The 22677-nt window shown below is 44.2% G+C and overlaps 1 protein-coding gene across 2 annotated transcripts in view; it reads right to left on the bottom strand.

Annotated features, from left to right (window-relative positions):
• The window catches only part of ZNF318 (zinc finger protein 318), an 843467-nt gene that overhangs the window by 164365 nt on the left and 656425 nt on the right, over positions 1-22677 (bottom strand). For both annotated transcript variants that reach the window (XM_044061112.1, XM_044061104.1), the window contains exons 8-9: positions 16987-17086; positions 15543-15661 (exon numbers count right to left, since the gene is read on the bottom strand). In XM_044061112.1, the coding sequence (XP_043917047.1) occupies positions 15543-15661; positions 16987-17086 (219 nt within the window). The remainder of the gene's footprint in view (positions 1-15542; positions 15662-16986; positions 17087-22677) is intronic.

Here is a 22677-nt window from a genome sequence, read left to right as displayed (position 1 = left end):
GTGGTAGGTATCAAAACGTGTATATTTATGCAACTTTGATTTTCAGAATTTTGAAATGTCAGGCATGTATGTTAAGTTTGTTCTAAAACTGTGGAAGTACGAGGAACATTTTACCTGCAGTTTCTTGTAAAGAAAAATCTGCTTTAAATAATTTAGTTTCTTCTACTGCACAGGTCACACGACCCACTGTTTGCAATGTATGTATGACTGCTATGGCCCCTGGTACCATTTTAAAAAAGGTTTGCACAGCTGCACTCTCAGAACCTCCCAGATGTTAGCCATCAGAGTTTGAATTCTTTGTTGGATTCAGATTTAGTGTTTGGCTCTGCTGCTGCACAGGTCATCAAAATGTGTGATGAAAGGGGCAGGATACAACCCAGATTGCAAAGTTTACTGCAACTGTGACCAACCACCATCAAGGCAGGGGCTGGAGCTTAAAGAAGCGAAACTGTCAGAGCTGAGCTGGGTGATCATGCAACTGGATCCACAAGCCCCACAGCCAAAGGGCCTGAGGAAAGAAAGAAAAGTACAGTTGTGTACACTTACCACAAATGCAGATGTTAGAGTGTATTCCCTGTTGCAGTCATTACACTTAGGTTATCCTGCTGGCAGGCTACCCTCAGTCGGCCTGAAATCCAAAGTCTAGGTCCGGCGTCGGCTGCTGTCGCCTCTTCCCTGACGTCAGTGTGCCAGGGGTATAAAAGATGCAGCAGACGCCATTTTCTTCAGTTTTTCTTGCCCCAGATGTCAGGTGCCCCCAAAAGGGTAGGCTAAAAATATGCCAATAAAACATGCATGCACCAAAATATATACCTTCATCTACAAGCAAATACAACACATAGGTTGTATAGATTAGAGAAGTGCAGATAAGTTGCAGCAAAGATATGGGGGATGGTGGGTGGGTAACCTGGACTGCAACAGTGAATACACTCTAACATCTACATTTACGGTAAGTGTACGCAACTGTACTATGTTCTTTGTGTTTCATTGTTGCAGTCATTACACTTGGGCTGAATCCCAAAGCTATGGTTGGGAGGTTGGAGCTAAATAGCATTAGGAGCGGCTATGAGGCCCTGCAGAACTGCAGTGGCAAAGCCTGCCCTGGATTTAGAGTAGAGTGGTAAATGATAGTGCTTTGTAAAGGTGTGCACTGAACTCCAGGTAGCAGCCTCTAAAATGTCTTTGGTTGGTACTCCCCTGAGGAAGGCTGCTGAAGTGGCTGCTGCTCTGGATGAATGTGGCCTAATGCCCTTAGGCACTGGCTTGCCATGTTGTGAACAGCAGAAACGAATGCAGTCGCCCATCCACTTTGAAATAGTCTGCTTTGAGATAGCTTTTCCTTGTGATCCTGCAGCGTATGCCACTAGTAGTTGCTCGGCCTTTCTGAAAGCTTTGGTTCTGTTCAAGTAGAAGCGTAGCTGTCTGTGCATGTCCAAAGAATGCAGAATTCTCTCCCCCTTATTCTGTGGGTTTGGATAAAAAGTAGGCAGATAAATAGTTTGGTTAAGGGCCACACTGGACACTACCTTAGGCATAAATGTCGGGTTTGTCCTCAGAGAAACCCTGTCTGGATAAAAAAAAATGATAAAAGGTTCCACAGCCATGAGTGCCTATAGCTCTGAGACTCGTCTTGCAGAAGTTATTGCTAGGAGTAGAGCTGTTTTCCAAGATAAAAACTTTATATCAGCTGTAGCGGCTGTCTCAAAAGGAGGCAGGTTGAGTTTTTCCAAAACATAATTGAGGTCCCATGCAGGTACTGGTGATCTCCTTGGAGGCCTTAGGTTTTTGGCTCCTCTGAGGTACTGCCTTAACAAGGGATGAGAAAAGATTGGTGGCTCTGTATTGTAATGAGCCGAAATGGCAGAGGCATGAATTTTAATTTATGAAAAGGATAGGCCTTTGTCCAGCATCTCAGTTAAGTATTGCAAAATCTGAGGAATATTTGGTACAGCTGTCTCTATTCCTTGCGCCTGGTTCCAAGCACAGAATCTCTTCCATTTTCCAGGGTAAGATTTTCTGGTACTAGGCCTTCTGGCCTCCAAAATGACATCCATTACAGCTTTAGTGAAAGGCGTCTTTTGTATCACTACATTATCCGCCATGCTGCCAGATTTAAGGTCTTTAGTTGGCTGTGCAGGATCTGATTGTTTTGTTGGGATAGTAGAGGAGGTATATGAGGCAAGGTCCAAGCCAGGCATTGAGACAAGTTCCTTAGGATTGGATACCAGTGCTGGCGGGGCCAGTCTGGGGCAATCAGTATCATCTTTGGCTTCTCTTGTCTGACCTTTAGGAATACCTTGGGGAGGAGAGGCAGTGGAGGAAAGGCATATACTGCTAAGTTTTTCCAGCTGAAAGATAGGGCGTCCACCTTCCATGCTTGTCTGTGATAAGTCCATGTGCAGAATCTTTTTAGTTGGTAGTTGTGAGGAGAGGCAAATAGATCTATATCCGGGAATCCCCATTTCCTTGTTATCATGCTGAAGACTTGCGGATCCAATTTCCACTCGTGGACTTAGAATCTGAAATTCCAACACGAAAATCTCAGGAGTCGGCCGACCGGCACTTGCGAACGGCTTATGCTTCGGGCACCATGTGGCAAGAAAGACTGAAGAAAATGGCATCTGTTGCATCTTTTACACCCCTAGCGCACTGACGTCAGAGAAGAGGCGATCGCAACTGACGCTGGACCTAGACTTTGGAATTCAGGCTGACTGAGGGTAGCCTGCCAGCAGGATAACCCAAGTGTAATGACTGCAACAGTGAAACACGAAGAACATCTGGTAGGGCCAAATCCCCAGGTCCTGGAACCAAGGTGGCATGATGGAGCTGTAGTTGATGCTGGGCCTGCAAGGAGAAGCTTATCACCTGCTGCAAAAATGTTAAGTCAAAGACTCCCCACTGAGCGGGCTAACTGAGCAGACGAGGCCAAACCCGATGGCTTTAAAAGCAATCTGCCAGTGCTAGGATCCGATGATATGATACGAACCAGACAGTCGTGGACCTCAGGTGGAGAATGGAAAGATCCAGACAAAAATTCTCTCAGGACAACTGGGGAAAAGGTGATGTTACAAGCATCGCCCCCATCCCCTTCATCAATAAGGAACTGGGGGGACAGATTTTCCCCAAAGCTAGCACCATACTGAACTGAAGCAGCAGCAGGAGCTGAAGGCATATGGATCTTTGGAATCAGGCTGATCTGAGTGAGTGGCAGCCATTCGTTTGCAGTCCCCTCCTGTCCTTTTCCTGAATCTCTGGGTTCTTTGAGCTGTCCTTATCCAGACTCATTTCACTTGTCAATCTTCTAAATAGGGCAAAAAGCTGAAGCAGAAAAATCTCCTCAGGCACTAAGCTCTTCACCACTAACTTTTCTTGGTGCTCGTTCTGTGTCTGGGTACCAAATCCAGCAAGCACTGCACTGTGTTGTGGTGCGCCTCGACGATGCAGTGATTGGGCAAATCTTTAAGGGAATTTGTGTCCATATGCCACGCATTTTAATAAAACCTTTCTCTTTATCCATAATGCAAAAGAGAAGGAGAACAAGGCAATCAATAATCAAAAGCAGGAAAAAGGTACACCAAACACCCACACTTATCTACCTACTGCACTACAGGGTACATATGCAACACACACTGAAAACTCACTATACAAAACATTTTGCCGCGGTGGTGCAGCGGTTAGTGTTGTCACCTCACAGCAAGAGGTTATCCCATTTGATTCTCGGCTGGAGCACCTTCTGTGTGGAGTCTGCATGTCCTCTCCGCGGTTGAGTGATGTTAAAGACATGCAGGTGCGTGCGTGAATGGGTGCGCCTTCTTTGAAGGTGGGCGTCGGACTGGCAACACAGCACCATAAAAATCCACTATCAATCATTTAGTGGACCGGAGTTCTGCTGTGACTATACCTAACCGGGAAAAGCCGGAAGACCATTCTTTTACACTCAGAAAAAAAAAATGCAAGAATGCCAGAGTCTGGTAAACAAGAAGCTCACCACAGACTAAAGGCTAACCCCAATAAGCTAAACTAACTCAAAAAAAGTACAGTTGTGTACACTTAACATAAATGTAGATGTTCGAGTGTATTCACTATTGCAATCATCACACTTGGGTTATCTGGCTGCAGGTAGCCCTCAGTCGGCCCGAATACCAGAGTCTTAGGATTACTGCATCGGATGTTGTCGCTTCTTCCATGACATCAGGTCGTCAGGGGTATAAAACAGGCAGCAGAAGCCATTACATCAGTTTTTCTTGCCCAAGATGTCAGGAGCCCCCAAATAAGATGCTAGTATATGGTGGGGAACAACAGTAAAAAAGTAAATACCAATGCCATTAGGAATGACCAGAGAGAGGAAAGGTAGAAAGACAGAGAAAGCCAGGGGGCTGGAGGGAGTGAAAAGTACAAGGCCCAAACATCTGCACCAAACATGAAAGATATATGCTACGCAAGCATAAGCATGTAAGCTCACCTACACTACCACCCCCCACACAGACAAGAAATATGGAGGACAAGAATGGAAGCGCACGTGGAATCCCCTCAGTATGGTATTTAAAAACACCACAAAACTGTTCTCAGGGCCTTCCGCCTTCCAGAAGCAGAGGATCACAGGAAGTAAAATCCCAGCAAAGTGTAGTGGAGGCTGGCAAATGATAAATATATAGGAGCTGACAAATGCCCTTGTAAAAAAAACAGGCAAAAACCAGCCCTAGACTGGAGGTAGATAGCGGAGGCAATAACAAGGTAAGCAAACATCCCCTAACAACAGCAAACTGACAACTTAGAAAAGTCAAGAACAGCCTAAAAGACTGCATGCTATTGCAAAGACCAGAGTGAAAACTGTGGAATGATATCTAATCCCCTCACCCCCACATAATAAATGATGTGCACTGCAAAAAGCCAAATGAGGTAGAAATAGTGCAAAATAACACAGCTCATGACCCCAAGTATGCTGTTACAAAAACAGCCAAGAAACAAGAATGAAAAAATGCTGCCTAAAGAACTAGATTGTAATAAGTAAAAGCGCACTGAAGTGTACATCTTAAAGTATGCAAAAAATCTTTTCCCTTTATTTGGGTCTGCATGTAAAGCTAAAGTAAATGAAGCATGGAAAATTCAAAGCCTGTCTAAACCACCTAGTGCATAAAAAAAGGGCAAGAAAATAAATACATCTCTATCCAAGTACTCAAAAAAATCAAAAGTCACCTCACCTGAAATAAGCAATCTCAAGTCATACTAAATCTTTTTAGACCTAATAAAAACAAAAAGCAGGTCTTCCAGACATTAGAAAACAATCTGGCATAACGCCTTCAAAGGAAACAGAAAGTAGAGTAAACCACAACAAACAACAGATCCCACCCAACCAGGAAAATCAAAACCCATGCGGGCTGCAAAAAGGGCCTGCAAAATTGAAGACCTTGCTTGCACATAAGCAGTGAAAAAAAAAAAAGCAGTCAATCAAATATTTCTGACATCTTTGCAGAAGTAATCAAAAGGTTGTAGAAGTCTTTTGTCCAACACAAATTGTAAGAAGAGATATTAAAGAGCTCAACTCAAATTAGGGGAAACCAAAATCTCCAAAAGAGCTGCAAAACAATTGAAAAATCTGCTGAGATATCTTAGCATCTTCTCCTCCAGCTGAAAATAAAAAAATCTCCATAATTATTGCTAAGACTTGTTAGCCTTCCAGTAAAATTGTGCTTCAACATAACTCTACGAAGGCTAGGCTGTCCAAATTCAAGGTCCTTGACAAAAGAGGAACACAGAATATGCTTGAGATATCTCAGACAGAAGGAAGGAAGGAAGGCCATGGAGGCTTCTGAGAAAAACTGAGAACCAGGATAGACCTGCAGTGTTAGGACCAAAGAGGCTAGAATCTGTTATCTTGGCAGGGTCTGTCTGCTAACCTTTAATAAATGTGGAGGAAAAAGTGTCAGAGAGGGAAAGCGTACACTGACCGAAGATTTTCCCAACTGAAAGACAGAGCATCCACTTTCCAAGCTGTGAGATGAAGCCCCTCTTTGCAAAACTTAATTTCTTGTGGTTTAGTGGAGAAGCACCTAAAGGCATACAGCTATACTACTGGAGGATGTAAATGTCTGAAGCACACACTTTCCAAGTTTCAGTCCAACAAACCTGAAATCCACGATGAAATACTTCTGCATCTGGTAAGGTGTTGGAGTGCTCCTGGCAGAAACCTCTCCTTCAGAGTTAGTCATAAGCTGCTAAATGGCCCCATCCTTTTGTTGATCTGCTCTGGGGAGGAGACAAGAATCTGCTTAACCCTCATGATGAGGATACTAGATACAGTCTGTGCCTCTGTTAGAATCAAGTTGTCACTAAAGAGAAGTATCCTTGAAAGCCCCTAAAATCATTGCTTACGCCTGACACTCCCAAGAATGGGATATCCCCTGGTTGATAAACGGCAGCTTCTTGTTGTTTGTCTGTTAGAACGAAAGTAACTCCCACAAAATGAGTAATTGAAAGCCAGTCAAGAATGTCTCTTCTGTTTCTCTATCATGTCCTGTTGAGTCTGTAGTTCCTCCTCTCTTGCATGTCCCACCTCAGTCCCGCTTCCATCTGAGCTCCCTCTGAATGGGAGAAGGAGAAATGGAAGCACAGCAGTGCTGTCCTGGCAGTGCTTTGTCCAGAGAGTTTGAACATTTGAGCCCATGCAGTTTGGACCATCAAAATTCCCCACCGCCTAAGGAAAACATGGGAGAGAATCCTTGCATGCCCCTGGACCCTGCAGTCAGCATGACAGTGGACCAGAATATAAGTATGCAAATGTGGTAAGTCAGCATTGAATACGCCTGCATTGCAAGGCCAGAATGCTGCAGTCACTAACCCAGAAAGCCTGCTATGCTGAAGCAGTACCCTGGAAAGATTATTGACTGACTCACAGTCACTGAATTCTGCATCAGCACGTGAAGTAAGATTCCACTCATCTGGCTGTAGAAGGTCTTAGGGTTTGCCAGAAAGAATCAGGTCTTGCCTAAGTAAGGCTAGATCAGTCGAGGGAACTCCTACAGATTTTTATCATCACTCCAGATACTCTAGAAGTACTAGCTTCGAGTAGATAGCTTCAAAGGGCAATTGCAGAGACTCTAAATGGAGATCTCCATTCTGATAAACTCGAACTTTGAGCTACAACGCCAGCCAGATACTAGGTGGAACTTGCTTCCTTGGGAGATAAAAAGTCCATCAAACTTGAGACAGAAGCAATAGTAAAAAAGCGATCCTACGGGCCAACATCTAGCTGTTTTATAAATGTCCAGATAAGAGTTGAGGAGAGATAAATCCAAAATATCCTCTTTTTGGTTCCCAGTTGGTACTACTTGGGACATGCCAATATCTTGAATGGTCCTTTTTTCTCAAGAAGGATTTCTAGGAGAATTCCCAAAATTGGTCTCCTCCCCTTTGCTTAACTGGAGAGAACATTTTGTGGTGGAGGAGGAACGCCCCATGCCCTCTGAATGGCAATGGGCTGAAATAAAACCTGTTGGCGTGGTGAATGCCTTTGCTTGTGAGCCTCTTTTCTTTGTGGAGGAGGTCTGAGCTGGGCATTGTGAGGAAATAAAACCAAAAAACAGGAACTGTAAACTGAGAATCTGGTCCAGAAACCCATCTGTCTTGTTGGGTTAATCCAGGTTAAAGGGTGAAAGAGCCAGTCACTAGAGTCTGAGCAGGTGACTAAGGGCAGCAGTAGACCTAAAAGACCTTGAATCCCTGCCTACACCCTAGACTGGACCCCCCCCTCTGGTGGGTCTCAGCAGGATTGACCCCTGCCCCCTTAGAGGGCCCCCTGCCCCTACCCTGCCCCTATTTACCTGCAAAAATAGTCCAGCAGCAATATAGATTCTTACCACCCCTTCATTTCTTTTGCACTGCTTCATTACAGTAATCCAAAAAAAAATTTGCATACTTTTAGCTTTATCCAACTTGCTTCCACTTCTTTTTCCAGCCAAACATCAGACTCTAAACAACAAATGAAAACCTCAGTAAAAAATGCATCGCACAGCCACCCTCGAACAACCAGGCATGCCTCTGGCGAACAACCAGGCATGCATGCTTAGAAACAGAACCAGCACCACATAGACCACATCCAAAAACTCTTTGCACACTACCTGCCACGAATGCACCCACAATGCCATCAACACATAAACCAAATCCAGCTTTACATACACTCAATACCTTCCGCCAATCACCCTCATGGCTTCAATTGGAGAGTGGATAGAGTGGACACTTTCTACATCCAAGACAACCAATTCTTCAGAAGTGCTCAGTTGGAAATAATATACATCCAAAGCCACACCTCCAAGGCCCCCCTCCTCCTTGTAGCTAACCACAGGATTTAACACCTCTAGCTTTAACACTTAAACACTTCCCTGACCCCTTATATCTAAATAAAGTACCAATCAGGCGGGCACAGGAGCAGGAGGCAAAGAATCAGGGTTCAGGGCTTCCACCACATCAGCCACAGGAGAAGGAGCACAGGGTGTATAGCTAAGGGCAACAAACATCTAAAAGCCTGGGACCCTAAGCAAGTAATCCTATCCCAGTAATCCTGGTCTTCCCATTTAAAGTGCTCCCTGGAATGAATCAGAAAAATCCCTTCCAAAAAGAAGCAGGGAGTGGAAATCAAGAGCGGCATCATCCATATCAGAATCAGGAAAAAGGAGGATAATCAGAATATAGGAGAATCAGAATAAGGAGGCCTCAGAATAAGAGTTCAACTCCTGTAAAACATCGCTGGTCCTTCACCTCCAAAGGAGGGCTCATAGAAAGGGCCTAATCCTAGTAGGAATCTACATAGAATTTCTTCTGCCCCAGCATACCTCTAATCTCTTAGCTAGGAGAAGCTCTGCACTTAAGCAGAAGCCACTGCTAGCCCCCAAACCCGAAAACTTGGCCTCCCCAGAAAGAGAAATTAGCACAGCTACAGAGGGAGAAGAATAGGGAGGACAGAAGGAGAGAAGCCTGGCCCTGGCCCCGCATGCCTCACCCTGGGCCTGAGAAAGGAGATGGGACAACCTCCCTCAGCAGTGGGACACTCCGGGAAAAAAAGAAAACTCCTGACCTAAAGAAACCCTGTCCCGGACCTCCCCCGGGACTCTGCCACGCTTCAACGTTCAACCCTCTGCCGTCTTTTTTCCGCGTGGGCCTGCCGGAGCCGGCGCCGCAGCATCCGACGGCATTTGGCAACACTAACACAAATTTTACTAACACTAACCCACAGTCTCTCCTCCTCTTCTTAGTGTTTGTTAAACCCAAAACAAGCAAATCCAACAAACAACAACGTGCTCAGGCCACAAAACATAATAATCAAACACAAAGGAACGTATCTGTTTCCCACATCTGTTACATACATTTATTTTTCTGACATTTTTTAAATACTGAGGCAAGAAAAAAAAAAAAAAAAACCAAAAAACGTGGGGCCAACTGAGCCAACTCTGAACCGCCTGAACCGCTCGGAAACTCTATCAAGAAACGCAAACACTTGCTGCAAAACTGCTTCTGCATCGACCACGCTGCAAAGACTGAGGAGGATAGGCCGCCATGCGCGCCCCGAGTACAACGATCTGACGCCAGGCCCACGCGCGACGCGATGCCAGCCTTATACTCTGGTATTCGGGCCGACTGGATGCGGACTATACCCAATTGTTAGGACTGCAGCAATGGAAGACGAAGAACATCCAGGACTGCAACAGTGAATACACTTGAACATCGACAAGTGTACATAACTATGTTCTCAGTGTTTCTCTGTTGCAGTCATCACACTTGGGTTGATTCCCAAAGCTGAGGAAGGGTGAAGGCAGTCAAGACGTGTTAGGGCTGGCTAGAAGGCCTTGCAAGACTGCTGTAGCAAATCCAGCTCTGGATTTAGAAAAGATTGGTAAGTGGTAATGCTTGGGGAAGGTGCAGAACTACAGGCTGCAGCTTTCAGAATGACCCTGGTAGGGACTCCCCTGAGAAATGCTGTAGAGGTGGATGTAGTCCTAGTGGAATGTGGTCTGACCCCCTGTGGGGTAGGTTTCCCATGGTGCTTGCAGCAGAAATGGATGCAGCGTGCTATCCATTTGGAAATAGTTTGCTATAAAATGGCCTTACCCTCTGCCCCTATAGCAAAGCTCACCAGCAGCTGGTCAGATTTTCTGAAATGTTTAGTCCTGTCAAGGTAGAAGCTGAGCTGTCTGTGCACATCCAAGGAATGCAGGATCCTTTCCCCTTTATTCTGAGAGTTAGGGAAGAAGGTTGGCAAATGGACTGATTGGTTTAGAGCCACACTGGACACCACCTTAGGCATAAAGGATGGGTTAAGTCCTGAGGGAAACCCTGTTGGCATGGAAAATAATGAAGGGTTCCACAGCCATTAGTGCCTGTAACTCATACACTCTTCTTGCTGAAGTTATTGCTAAAAGCAAGTCTGTTTTCCAAGAGAGGAATTTTAGCTCGATTGAAGCTGCAGGTTCAAAAGGAGGAAACGTGAGCTTTTCCAGTAAAAAGTTAAGGCCCCAGGCAGGGGTGGGTGCTCTCCTAGGGGGTCCTTAAGTTGTTAGCCCCTCTCAGGAACTGTTTGATGAGAGGGAGAGAAAATAGAGGTGGCTCAGTATTACAATGAGCTGAGATGGCAGAGGCATGAATCTCTTCAAAATGAACCTTAACGATTGGATGGGAGAAAGGAAATTCACCCCGGGGATCACGTCAGTCACCCTGCTAGATAGGGGTCCAAGGAAGTAAACAGTCTGAGAAGAAATAGCCAGGGAATTGTTATGGCTAGGCTTGTATAGGCCCTAGGGCTGATAGCCTAGTACCAGCCTAGTACCAACCTATGAACCTATAATGCAGGAGAAGGATAGGCCTCTATGGAGTAGCTCTGCTAGGTAATCCAGGATTAGAGGTAAGGAGGGCACTGCTGTGTCCTTCCCTTGAAACTGATTCCAAGAATATCTTTTCCACTATTCAGCATAGGATTTCCTAGTACTAGGCCTTCTGGCTTCAAGAATGACATCCAGCACTTGTTTGGTGATGATTGCTGGTGGTGTATTCAAGGTATAAGGCAGGCTGCAAGGTTTAGAGATTGCAATTGTGGATGCAAAATCTGCCCCTCCTGCTGAGACAGCAGGGTAGGAGTCTGGAGAAGGTGCCAGGGTGGCACTGTTGTCAGACTGCGGAAGAGTGGGTACCAGTGCTGGCATGGCCAGTCTGGGGCAATAAGAATTGCCCTTGGCCTGTCCTGTTTTATCTTGAGTGGTACTTTTGAGAGGACGGGCCAGAGGGGGAAGGCACAAATTGAGAGGTGTTCCCATTGAAAGGATAGGGCATCCACTTGGCAGGCCCTGCTGTGAGGGTTCCTGGTGCAGAATTTGCTCAACTGGTGGTTCTTGGGAGAGGCAAACAGGTCCACCTCTGGTGTCCCCCCCACCTCTGGGTCAGAAAGTTGAAGGTATTGGGCTCCAATTTCCACTTGTGTGGGTCTAAGAGATTTCTGCTCAAGTCGTCTGCCAGTGAATTATGTTTGCCTGGCAGGAATTGAGCTTACAGATGCACTTGGTTGCTCAAGGCTGTGTTCCACAGGGCCATGGCTAACCTGCAGAGTGGGTAAGAACGAGTTCCCCCCTGCTTGTTTATGTACCACATAACTGTGCTGTTGTCTGTTTTTATAAGCAGTTGTCCTGGAAGGATTAGGTATTTGAAGGCTGTCAGAGCATTCTGTACGGCTAGCATCTCTTTTTGATTGATGCGCAGGAGAATCTGGGCTGGGATCCAGTGGCCCTGAATGCATTTGCTTGCCATGTGACACCCCCCCCCCCCCATGCACAGTCTGATGCATCTATTGTCAGGGTTTGGGTGGTGAGGGGTTGAGTGAAAAGTAGTCCCTTGTTGTGGTTGCATGCTTCTGCCCACAAAAGGTACTCTGCCCTTAGACTAGGTATGATTGGAATGACTGTTTCCAGGTCCTGAGAATGATGGCACCAAAAGCTTTTTAAGTACTACTGAAGTTTCCTTATATGCAGTCTTGCATATGGAATTAGCAGAATACATGAGGCCATAAACCCTAGGGCTTGCAGTACTTTTCTTGCAGATAGCTGGGCTCTGGTGGCCATTTGTTTGAAGTAGTTTCTCAGATAGACCTATTTTTCTAAAGTGAGAAATGCCATCTGGAAAGTTGTGTCCAAGCTTGCTCCCAGGAATACAATCTTTTGACTGGGCACTAGTTGTGATTTGATGGTGTACTCCAATGAAGTGAGAAAGCTTTTTACAAATGCCATGGCTGAAGTAGCAATTCCTGACTGTCCACCTGAATCAGACAGTCATCCAAGTATGAGAAAATGTGGATATTTCTCTGCCTGCAGTATGCAATGGCTGAAGCCAGGCACTTTGTGAATACTCTGGGCGCAGTAGATAAGCCAAAGGGAAGTGCAGAGATCTGATAGTGCATAGAGCATGCCCTAAAGCATAGATATTTTCGTCATGACTCCCTAGCTTCTTTTAAGTCTAGAGTGACTAACCAGGCAACCTTGGCTAGCATGGGGAGAAGCTGTTGCAGGGTAAGTATCTTTAATTTTGAGACCACCAGAAAGGTTCTGAGAAGTTGATCGATCCAGGATAGGGTGCCAACAGCCCTCTTTTTTGGGTACCAGGATAGGTCTGGAGTAGAAACCCTTGCCCCCTTTGTTCTACTGGAACAGGTTGAATAGCTCTGATACTGATCAGGGAAAGTACTTGCTTTTGAGCCTCTGCCCACTGGTTTGGAGGAAGGTCGGGAAACCCGCTTGGGGTGGCAGTGTATGGAAGTAGAATCTGTACCCCTGGGATACAATGTTTAAGACCCATCTGTCCCGAGTAATGGCCATCCAGTTTTTTGCATGAAGGGCAAGTTTTCCTCCTAGGGGCACAAGCAATTGGGCAGGGTTGGGAAGGATAACTGAAACGTCATTATGAACTTTTTCCATAAGGGGAGGCTTACCACTCCCTGTTTTTGAGGTGGGGGCACTCCATTGTTTAGATCTCTGTACACCCTGATACTGTAGTCTGGGTGGCCTGTTTCCCCTGGGTTTGGTCTGAGAGGGGATGGAAAGGACCAGTTTTTAGTAGGCTAATGCCTACTGAAACTGGGTGGTTGCACTTGTAAAAATTGTTTTAACAGTTTGCATAGATTTAGCTTTTTCTTCCATCTTTTTAAGAACTGCTTCTGCTTTGGTGCCAAATACACAGTCCTTAAAGGAGCGTCCAGTAATTTGGATTTGACATGATCTGGCAAGGTTCGTTCCTTCAGCCAAGCATGGCTTCTCAGGACAGACCCAGTGACTGCAGCCCTGCCAAGATGCTTCCAGGGCATCAAAGCCACACTGCAAAGTATGCTTACTAACGTGGTTTGCAGAATGCACTATGCTCTTGTAAATATTTATTTTCTACACAATGTGGAAGTAACACCACTTTTTGTTTAACTAGTTCCATAATATGCTGCTGGTACTTCAACATGTGAAACTGGCAATTCAATGTCCTGATGGCAAGAGTTGCAGAGGTATATACCCTTCTCACCCCATATGTCTAAAGTTCTGGTAAACCTGTCTGAAGGGGTAGGAGTTTTGGCTGTAGTAGCCTTAATACCTTTAGGTCCCTGGGAAATGGTCTCTGGATCAGCAGTAGGATTCTTGGAGAAATTTGTGGGAATCAGGTACTCTGCAGAACCTTTCCTAGGAGCAAAAGGTAAAATATCTGGAGTAAGACTGGATTCCATAAAAACATCTACAACATCTAGGACAGGGGGTATAGCTAGATGACTGTGCTGAGGCAACTCCAAAATTCTGAGTCTCTTTTTGGACTGAGAGTAGTCTTGGCATTCCCAGTGGAAATGCTCTCAAAGTATGCAAGGTTTCACCAAAAGAAAAATCCTCTGGATGAAAGGCAGAAGGAATGGATTCCTCTACATCTGAATCCTCATAGGTTGATAAGGGCATGTCCTGGTGATAAGGGTCAGAGTCAGCGGACTCCTGGTCTGTAGAAACAGAATGAAACTCAATTCTTGGTCTCTTAGCAGGGGAAGGCTGGCTTCCCCTAATAAGGGTAATAAGGTCTTCAGCCATTCTAAGCATTTGTTTCTGTGGCACTGGAGCTTGAGCATGCACTTTGGTCGTCGGTTTTCTAGGCATAGTGCGAACTCTGGGCCTCAGAAACTCGGTAGGTTTAGCTAAAAACGAAGTAGTCTGTTTAATTCGAACATCGCTAGGTCGGAATACACCCTCAGAAGCCAGTGCCTGCACAGCGGCTCCGGACCCATCCAAGGTAGAGACCTCCACAGGTTCCATAGTAGAAGCATCTCGCGGCATACTGGACTCCAAATGGGTCTCAGCAGAGGCCTGCGAATCTGTAGAAGCGGGCATCAGGGGCTGCCAAAGGTGCCTCACTGAATATCGGTGGACTGGCGACTAGCTTAACGGAAGCGTGAGCAGTTTTGGACCTATGCGGTCTCTATCTTTACGTTTTTTCAGAAGATCGGTAGTCGGATGGCTTATCAAATCCATTTCAGAATATGGAAAACGAGAGCAAAAGAATCTAGGGACAAAAATAGGCCGACGACGAATGGTTCAGGCGTTAAACAAGGCACAAAACCAACATCGAGGCATTTCGTGGTCTGGGCCTAAACAGGTGACTTAGTAAGAATGAAAATCTCTGAGGTACTTGCTTTCCACAAGCAAGACAATTGTTAACTTTTTCTGACATCGGTTAGAAGAAAAAAGGATCCACAATGGGGTACTTAGCTTTAGAAGACTTTAGGATTACAAACACGAAAATGAAAATTTCAGGTAGCAGCCAACCGGCACTTGTGAACTTGCTTCTGCTTCGGGCTCCTCCTCGGCAAGTAAGACTGATTTAATGGCGTCTGCTGCCTGTTTTATACCCCTGAAGACCTGACATCATGGAAGAAGCGACAGCATCCGACACAGAAATCCTAAGACTCTGGTATTTGAGCAGACTGAGGGCTACCTGCAGGCAGACAACCCAAGTGTGATGACTGCAACAGTGAAACACAAAGAACATCTACACCCTAACACCTACAAAGGTTAGAAGCAGCAGCATAAGAGACAAACTGGCAATCCTGTCACTAAAAACACAAAGGATACAGAAAGCCAAATAACAGCCCTCACTCACGTTGCAGCCCACAAGGAGGCAAACAAGACCTGGGGGAGCAAAGTATTACGGAGAGAGGAGGTGGCCCTCTATAGAGTTGGAAGTCTTTTGGAAAAGCAGCCATTATTTCTGATAACCCTCAGGTTGAAGCCGGATGGAAATGACAGCAGTGGATCACACAGTAATACATCTGAGAAAGACATTGTAGTAGAAAATAAAAAACAGAAACACAACTCACTAGGACTCCTGTTAAAACGCAGAAGTCAACTTCTGCTATGGAGAAATTTTACACTTCCTTTCAAAATTTAATCTCTCTCTACCTTCAACAATCTTCTCACCACAATTTTTACATTTGCTACAGAATTTCTGAATAACAAGCAAATATATATTTAAGAACTGCTCCAGAACAAACTTACCTTATATTTTTCATTATGACTGTGGCTTTTGACATGCTGTTCAGCACAGATTTGATCTCCAAAAAACAATTCACAAAGTTTGCAATAATAACCCGTAACTGGAATCAAGAACTCCGAACCTTAAAGAGATTAGTAGCTGTTTTAAGACCCGTCATCTACACATGTACATTTGAGACAAACATAAAACAAATCCAAAGCAGCAAAAATACTTATTTTTGCCAAACTCACCATTTAAAAGTTGTTTACAAAACATGGATACACCTTACAATTACGCAATAAAACATCCTTAATCTAAGACTGTAAAGCAAATACAGGGAGTGGAGCTTAAACTGACTCCATTCCCATTACTCTATAATGTTATAGGGGCTAACTATCCTGCAGAAGACAAGTTCAGTTAGCGTCCTGGACACCTGGAGGGGCTAGTTGGAGAGGATGGGAAAGCAGTTTGCTCCATGGATGACATGACACCTACTAAGAACACTAGGTGTTACACCCAATGAAACCTGAACAAAGTGAGCCCACCATACCAATGCACAAACATGGAATCTTTGAGTACGGAGGAGCACTTCACCATGAAAAACAGCAACAACAGGGTTAAGAAAAACTGCCAAGGGGTGGGGATGCAACCAGAAGATAGGTTGCCCCTCAAGATCACCAAGATGTTACTTTCTCTACTACCAGACTCTTGTCAAAGAAAGGAGGACCAAGTGGAATTCCCAGGCAGGGATAAACAACCTGTAGGGCTCTTACCTACTCCTGCTCTGTGGTCCCAGAACTACACACCTTAGGCACTAAAGTCTTTTCTATATTGGCTGACGGTGGGTCACTTGGCAGGCAATCTCATTCATGTAAAGAATAATGCAGCAGAACAGAAGGATATCAGGATATCAAGTGTACTGAATGAATGCAGGAAAGAGGATCTATCAGGAGCAATAAATGCAAGGAAAAAACTGCTCTACAATTGTAGAATATTACATCAAAAGACTACTAATTAAAAAAAAATGTTTTACAAATACATGTCTAGCACCATTTGCCCCTACAACAGATATGCAAGTCCTCTCTTTCCTCAAAACCTTAGCTGAAAACATTGTTTGGAATATAAAACATATCCAAAATCATTAATTTTAACGTTTTCTAGCAAACTAGCATAGAGAATACCAAAAGGTAGTATAACAAGTAACGCTGACAGGTACCACTCAACTTTCCACAGGATACAAAAACTCACATAGTTCAGAAGCATATATTATTGTTCATTGTTCTACCATCATTTTTACCTCAATATATGCTAAATCAAGTAAAGGCAACAGCAACACAGAAATCATAACTTCTGCAACACACACTACTTATGAGCTGAACAGATCCTTCTTTATATTTTTAATAAAAGCACAAGGGCTTAAACTTAGACATGTGTTTATTCAAATTCTAACCTGTTTACACTACCTACCTTTAGCAGGGAGTGATATTTTATCACTGCGTTTCACAGAATCACGTTTACTTTGGCTCGAGTTCTTGGATGCCCAAGGTCTGCTATAAGGATCCAGTGTCTGTTTGCAAAGTACAAAACCCATCTTACTATACAAGTACTAATATACATGTACTATAATCTCACATTTCCACATATGGCATACATCTTTAAAAATGCAATAAAATATCCATTAGACACATGAATCACTAACAAATGAGGAAAGCAGCACATATATTATTGAAATGCAGACACTTAAGTAATCTCAAGCATTTTAGAAGTAATCATACCCTAAAAATACTTTGAAAAGTAAAATTTGGAGCACAAACGTGGTTTCAATCAAAAGGTTCAACTTATTTTACTGTCCGACATTTTGTGTTTTGGTGTGGAAAATATAGTTATGGGGAAACCACTTACCGTAACCGATCTCTGAAATATGTCACTATAATAGAAGCAAAAGTAAACATTTTTATTTGGTTTCTTTTCCAACCTCTAATAGGTCTTCTAAACCTTAACAATAATCAGCTTAACCTTCCCAGAGTTAATCAACACAGGCACAAACCAATACATACAGACTCTGATCTGTATGTGTGGTTCTCTCTTACATGGGGAATCTGCATACTCTCAACAGTTCTTAAAAACAACTTCCCTGATAAGGGAATGATGGATGCTGTATAGAAAAATATGTCAGCAAGAATTAAAATGTATTTTGGTCCAACAGCCATACAGCATGTAAATCTCAGTGTCTCATCAACAGCATTGTTTGAATTAGGCATTACATAATAAAATAAAGCTATGCCTTTCTTATAAAAAAGGAAATATGAACAATAGAGTGAGGTGCTAAACCGTGGTTATGTACATAACACTAGATCCTTTCATCCACGTCAGTCCAATACAACTGATGGGTCTTCGGGCAACTTATCAGAAACAAGCTGGCAAAACTATTGCTTCAGCCAAGCTCCTTTAAAATTTCTCCTCCAATAATGCACCTGTGAGCGAACCTACCACAGACAGAGTTTGTTGCCAAAATAAGGATGTTCTACAAAGACCACTGGAAAGCAATGGTCCTTAAGAAATGAGAATTTAGGAAAGGAATAGAGGGAAAGTTGCCATGCAAGACATACGTGGATTAAAGATCCAGTGTCATGCTAAGTACAACACTACCACATCTTACTCATTCCATCAGAAGACCTTGGTGGAATCCAGACAGATTCTTGGGGAAAATGGCTCCAATGGTAGCCAGGGACCTTGAAATAACAACCATCTGTAATGTTTGGTAAAGACAAGCAATGTAGACCAAGATGCTGCAGTACAGATTAACTAAATTTCTAAACTAAGACAGAAGCATCTGCAATGCTTGCAGGGTGAGCCTTAGGTCAGCAAGGGGTAAGTGTTGGTTGTTAGTAGAATAAACAAAAGTAATTACAATCAGAAAACCATCTAGACACAGAAATCTCGGAAAACATTAAGAGACAGCTTGTTTGCTGCAAAGGACACAAAATGCTGTGAATCTCTTCAAAAGAGTTTAGTTTTGTGTAAATAAAACCTTACTAGCCTATGAACATCCAAATGTATGCAGAATGTACTCCACTTGTCAGTGTGGTTGGGAAAAAAAAACACTGGCAGGTTGGCTCAAATTTATTTTGATACCACCTTGGGAACACAAGGATCTGTGTACACAAAGTGTGTTCTTAAGAAATACTTAGGAAATTGGACTAGGGGACATGGCCTGAAACTCCACAGCCCTCTGGTTGAGGTTACTGCAATAAGAAATATGGTCTTACAAGAAAAATGTTTCAAAGGGGTAGAGGATGCAGGCTCAAAGCAGGGGGAGGCTTGTTAGTGTTTATAGAGCAAAACTGAGGCCTCATGGGGGAACTGGTTCTCTAATCAGAGGATGGAGAAGAAAGAATCCCCTGAGAAAAACTTTACTAAACCTGTGTGACTCTAAAGATGAGAATCAATACTACTGTAAAATTAGAGCTTGCAGACAACTGTACTTCAATGGTTGAAGAATTGAAGCCTAATGAAATCAGATGCGAGAGAAGTAAAATCTCAGAAGTAGAATCATTACAGGGTTTCCATTTGCAACGAGAGACCCTAAGAACAGACTTTTTGAGATTCAGATTTGATGTTATTTGAATCCTAAGACAAGGAAGGGTCTACGGCCATTACTGGAATCGCATAAACCAAGAGTCGACTTGAGGTACTGACGGTCCAGGTGAGGCAACCTGGATGTATGACAGAGTAGGTCCCCCTGTCCAACAACCAGAATCTCCCTGATATATGGCTTCAGCAGGGAGAAAGTACAGTTTTGTACCTACCATAAATGTAGATGTCCGATAGGCATGCATCTGCAGTCCTTACAAATGGGTTGTCCTGTCGTCAGGCAGCCCTTCGGTCGGCCGGATTCCAAAGTCTGGGTCTGGCCTCGGCTGGTGTCGCACTTCACCCGACGTCATAGCTGCAGTTCTTCGGGTATAAAGGCATCAGCCGACGCCATTTTCCTCAGTGTTTCTTGCCCCAGATGCCAGGTGCCCTCTAGGAAGGCTAAATTTGGATAAATGTAAATGGTTCCAAATAGTAGAGAGCAAACAAAAAATAAGCATGTATGTACATATATACAAACAAATACACCATAATAGATTCCCCCAGCCAGCTACAAGATGGGCAAATACCCTAGGAGTACCACAGAGGGGAAGGAGGGTGGGTAATCCTGACTGCAGATGCATGCCTATCGGACATCTACATTTATGGTAGGTACAAAACTGTACTATGTCCTTCAAGGATGCATCTGCAGTCCTTACAAATGGGTAGAATACCATAGCCTAACTGGGGGAGGAGGAGAAATAAGATTATGGTGTAGTTAAGATCCCTTGCAAAACAGCAGTGGCAAAACCTGCTCGGGATCTGGAGTATAAAGGTAAATTATAATGCTTGGCAAATGTATGCACGGAGCTCCAAGTAGCAGCCTCTAAAATGTCTTTGGTAGCCACTCCTCGTAGAAAAGCTGTGGTAGTGGCTGTAGCCCTTGTAGAGTGAGGCCTGATGTTTTCTGGAGTTTTCTTCCCATGGTAGGAGTAACAAAATCTAATGCAATTTCCTATCCACTTAGAGATTGTCTGTTTTGAAATTGCTTTTCCTTCCATTCCTGTTGCATATGCTACCAGTAGCTGGTCAGTTTTTCTATTGCTCTTGGTCCTGTCCAGGTAGAAGCGTAATTGTCTATGTACATCCAAGGTATGCAAAAGTCTTTCTCCCCTGTTCTGTGGGTTGGGGAAGAATGTTGGTAGGTGGATAGCTTGATTTAAAGATACCCTGGAGACCACCTTTGGCATAAAAGTAGGATTTGTTCTCATGGACACTATCTTGATGGAAGATCAGGAAGGGCTGTACTGCCATTAATGCCTGTAGCTCAGATACCCTTCTTGCTGAAGTGATTGCAAGCAGGAAAGCAGTTTTCCATGATAAGTATTGCAATTCTGCTGTTGCTGCTGGTTCGAAAGGAGGGAGTGTTAACTTTTCTAGCACAAAGTTCAAGTCCCATGCTGGCAATGGTGGCTTCCTAGGTGGTTTTACATTTTTAATTCCTCTCAGAAACTGCCTGAGCAAAGGATGTGAGAAGACTGGAGGATCCAAGTTGTATTCTGCTGAAATAGCTGATGCATGAATCTTAATGGAAGAATAGGACAGGCCGTTGTGGAAGAGCTCTGCCAAGTATTCCAGGATGCTGGCTATGTTTACCAGTGACACATTTTCACCTTTTGCAGTACTCCAAATGTGATATCTTTTCCATTTTGCTGAATAATTTTTTCTTGTTGAGGGTCTGCGAGCCTCCAAGATAATGTCTTTAACCCTTTGGGATAAGTTTGGGTTATTTGGTGTTATGCAATGTTCCAGGCAGTCAGCTGCAGTGTTTTCAGGTTTGGATGCAGGGTGTTGTAGTTGTTCTGTGTTAACAGTAAGGGAACTAGGGGTAGAGGCCATATTTGTTCCCGATACATGCTCCTCAGTAATGGGTACCAATGTTGCCTTGGCCAGTCTGGAGCTATCAGGATGATCCTTGGACGGTCTTCAATAGCACCTTGTGCATCAAAGGAAGTGGTGGGAATGCATATGCTGTCAGGTTTTTCCAACTGAAAGATAGGGAGTCCACTTTCCAAGCAAGTGGGTGGTACGTCCTTGTGCAGAATTTCTTCAGTTGGTGATTGCGTGGGGATGCAAATAAGTCTATTTCTGGTAGTCCCCATTCTCTTGTAATTGTTTTGAAGATGTCCGGATGCAGCATCCATTCGTGGGCATCCGTGGTAGTTCTGCTTAGTATGTCTGCCAGATTCTTTTCCTGGCACAAAAATTGCTTGTAACTGAATGTTGAAGCTCAGGGCCACATTCCAGAGGTCCACTGCCATCCGGCATAGAGGGTACGAGTGTGTGCCTCCCTGTTTGTTGATGTACCACATAACTGTGGTGTTGTCTGTCCTTATCAACAGGTGACCTTGTCGAAGAAATGGTCTGAATGTCTGAATTGCCAGTTTTACTGCCAGCATTTCCTTTTGATTTATGTGCAGGTGCAGCTGGTCTTGAGTCCATAAGCCTTGTATGCACTTGTCCAGCATGTGTGCCCCCCAACCGAGGTCTGAGGCGTCCGTTGTGATGGTCTGGCTTGGTTGTGTGCTGTGGAAGGGCAGTCCTTTGTTCGATTGACAGGCCTGAGCCCACCATTGGAATTCTTGCTTCAGGCATGGGATTATTGGAATTTGGGTTTCTAGGCTGTGCTAGTGCTGAGACCATAAATTCCTTAGGTACCACTGTAACTTTCTCATATGCAGTCTGGCATGTGGAACCAAAATTATGCAGGATGCCATGAAACCCAAGGCTTGTAGGACTTTTCTTGCTGTTAGCTGGTTCTGCTTTGTTAATGCCAAGAAGTAGAGAGGCAGTTGCTCCTGTTTTTCTACTGTCAGGAATGCCATTTGTTTTGATGTGTCCTGCTCTGCACCCAAAAAGGTTATCCTTTGGGATGGTATCAGCCTTGACTTTTTTATATTGACTGTGTATCCCAGGGCTTGCAGTAGATAAATGACCCTTTTCAAGTCCTCTGCCAGCTTGTTTTTGTTGTCCGCTTGCAACAGGCAGTCATCCAGGTAAGGGTAGATTTGGATCCCCTGAAGCCTGCAATGAGCAATTACTGATGCCAGGCATTTCGTGAACACTCTGGGCGCAGTAGATAAGCCAAAGGGCAATGCTGAGAATTGATAATGCTCTGATCCTGCAAGAAATCTGAGGTATCTTCTGCAATTTGGTCGTATGGGGATGTGCAGGTATGCCTCATTGAGATCTAGAGTTACCAGCCAAGACTCCTTGCCCAACATGGGAAGAAGTTGCTGTAGGGTCAGCATTTTGAATTTTGGGACTATGAGGTATGTGTTTAAAGCGGACAGGTCGAGAATAGGTCTCCATTGGTTTTCTTTTCTTGGTACCAGGAAGAGCCTGGAGTAAAATCCTTGTCCTTGCTCCATAGATGGTACCTTTTCTACAGCTCTCATCCTTAGTGAGTTATTTGTTTTAGAGCTTCTGCCTTTTGATTTGGAGGTAGGTTTGGCATTCCTCTCTTCCTTGGTAGAGTATGGAAGTGAAACCTGTAACCTTGGTCTATTGTCTGCAAAATCCACT

The sequence above is a fragment of the Protopterus annectens genome, chromosome 1.part0, assembly GCF_019279795.1.
Source record: "Protopterus annectens isolate FY-2018-M chromosome 1.part0, PAN1.0, whole genome shotgun sequence".
NCBI lineage: Eukaryota > Metazoa > Chordata > Ceratodontiformes > Protopteridae > Protopterus > Protopterus annectens.
This window is presented reverse-complemented; position numbering and strand designations above follow the sequence as displayed.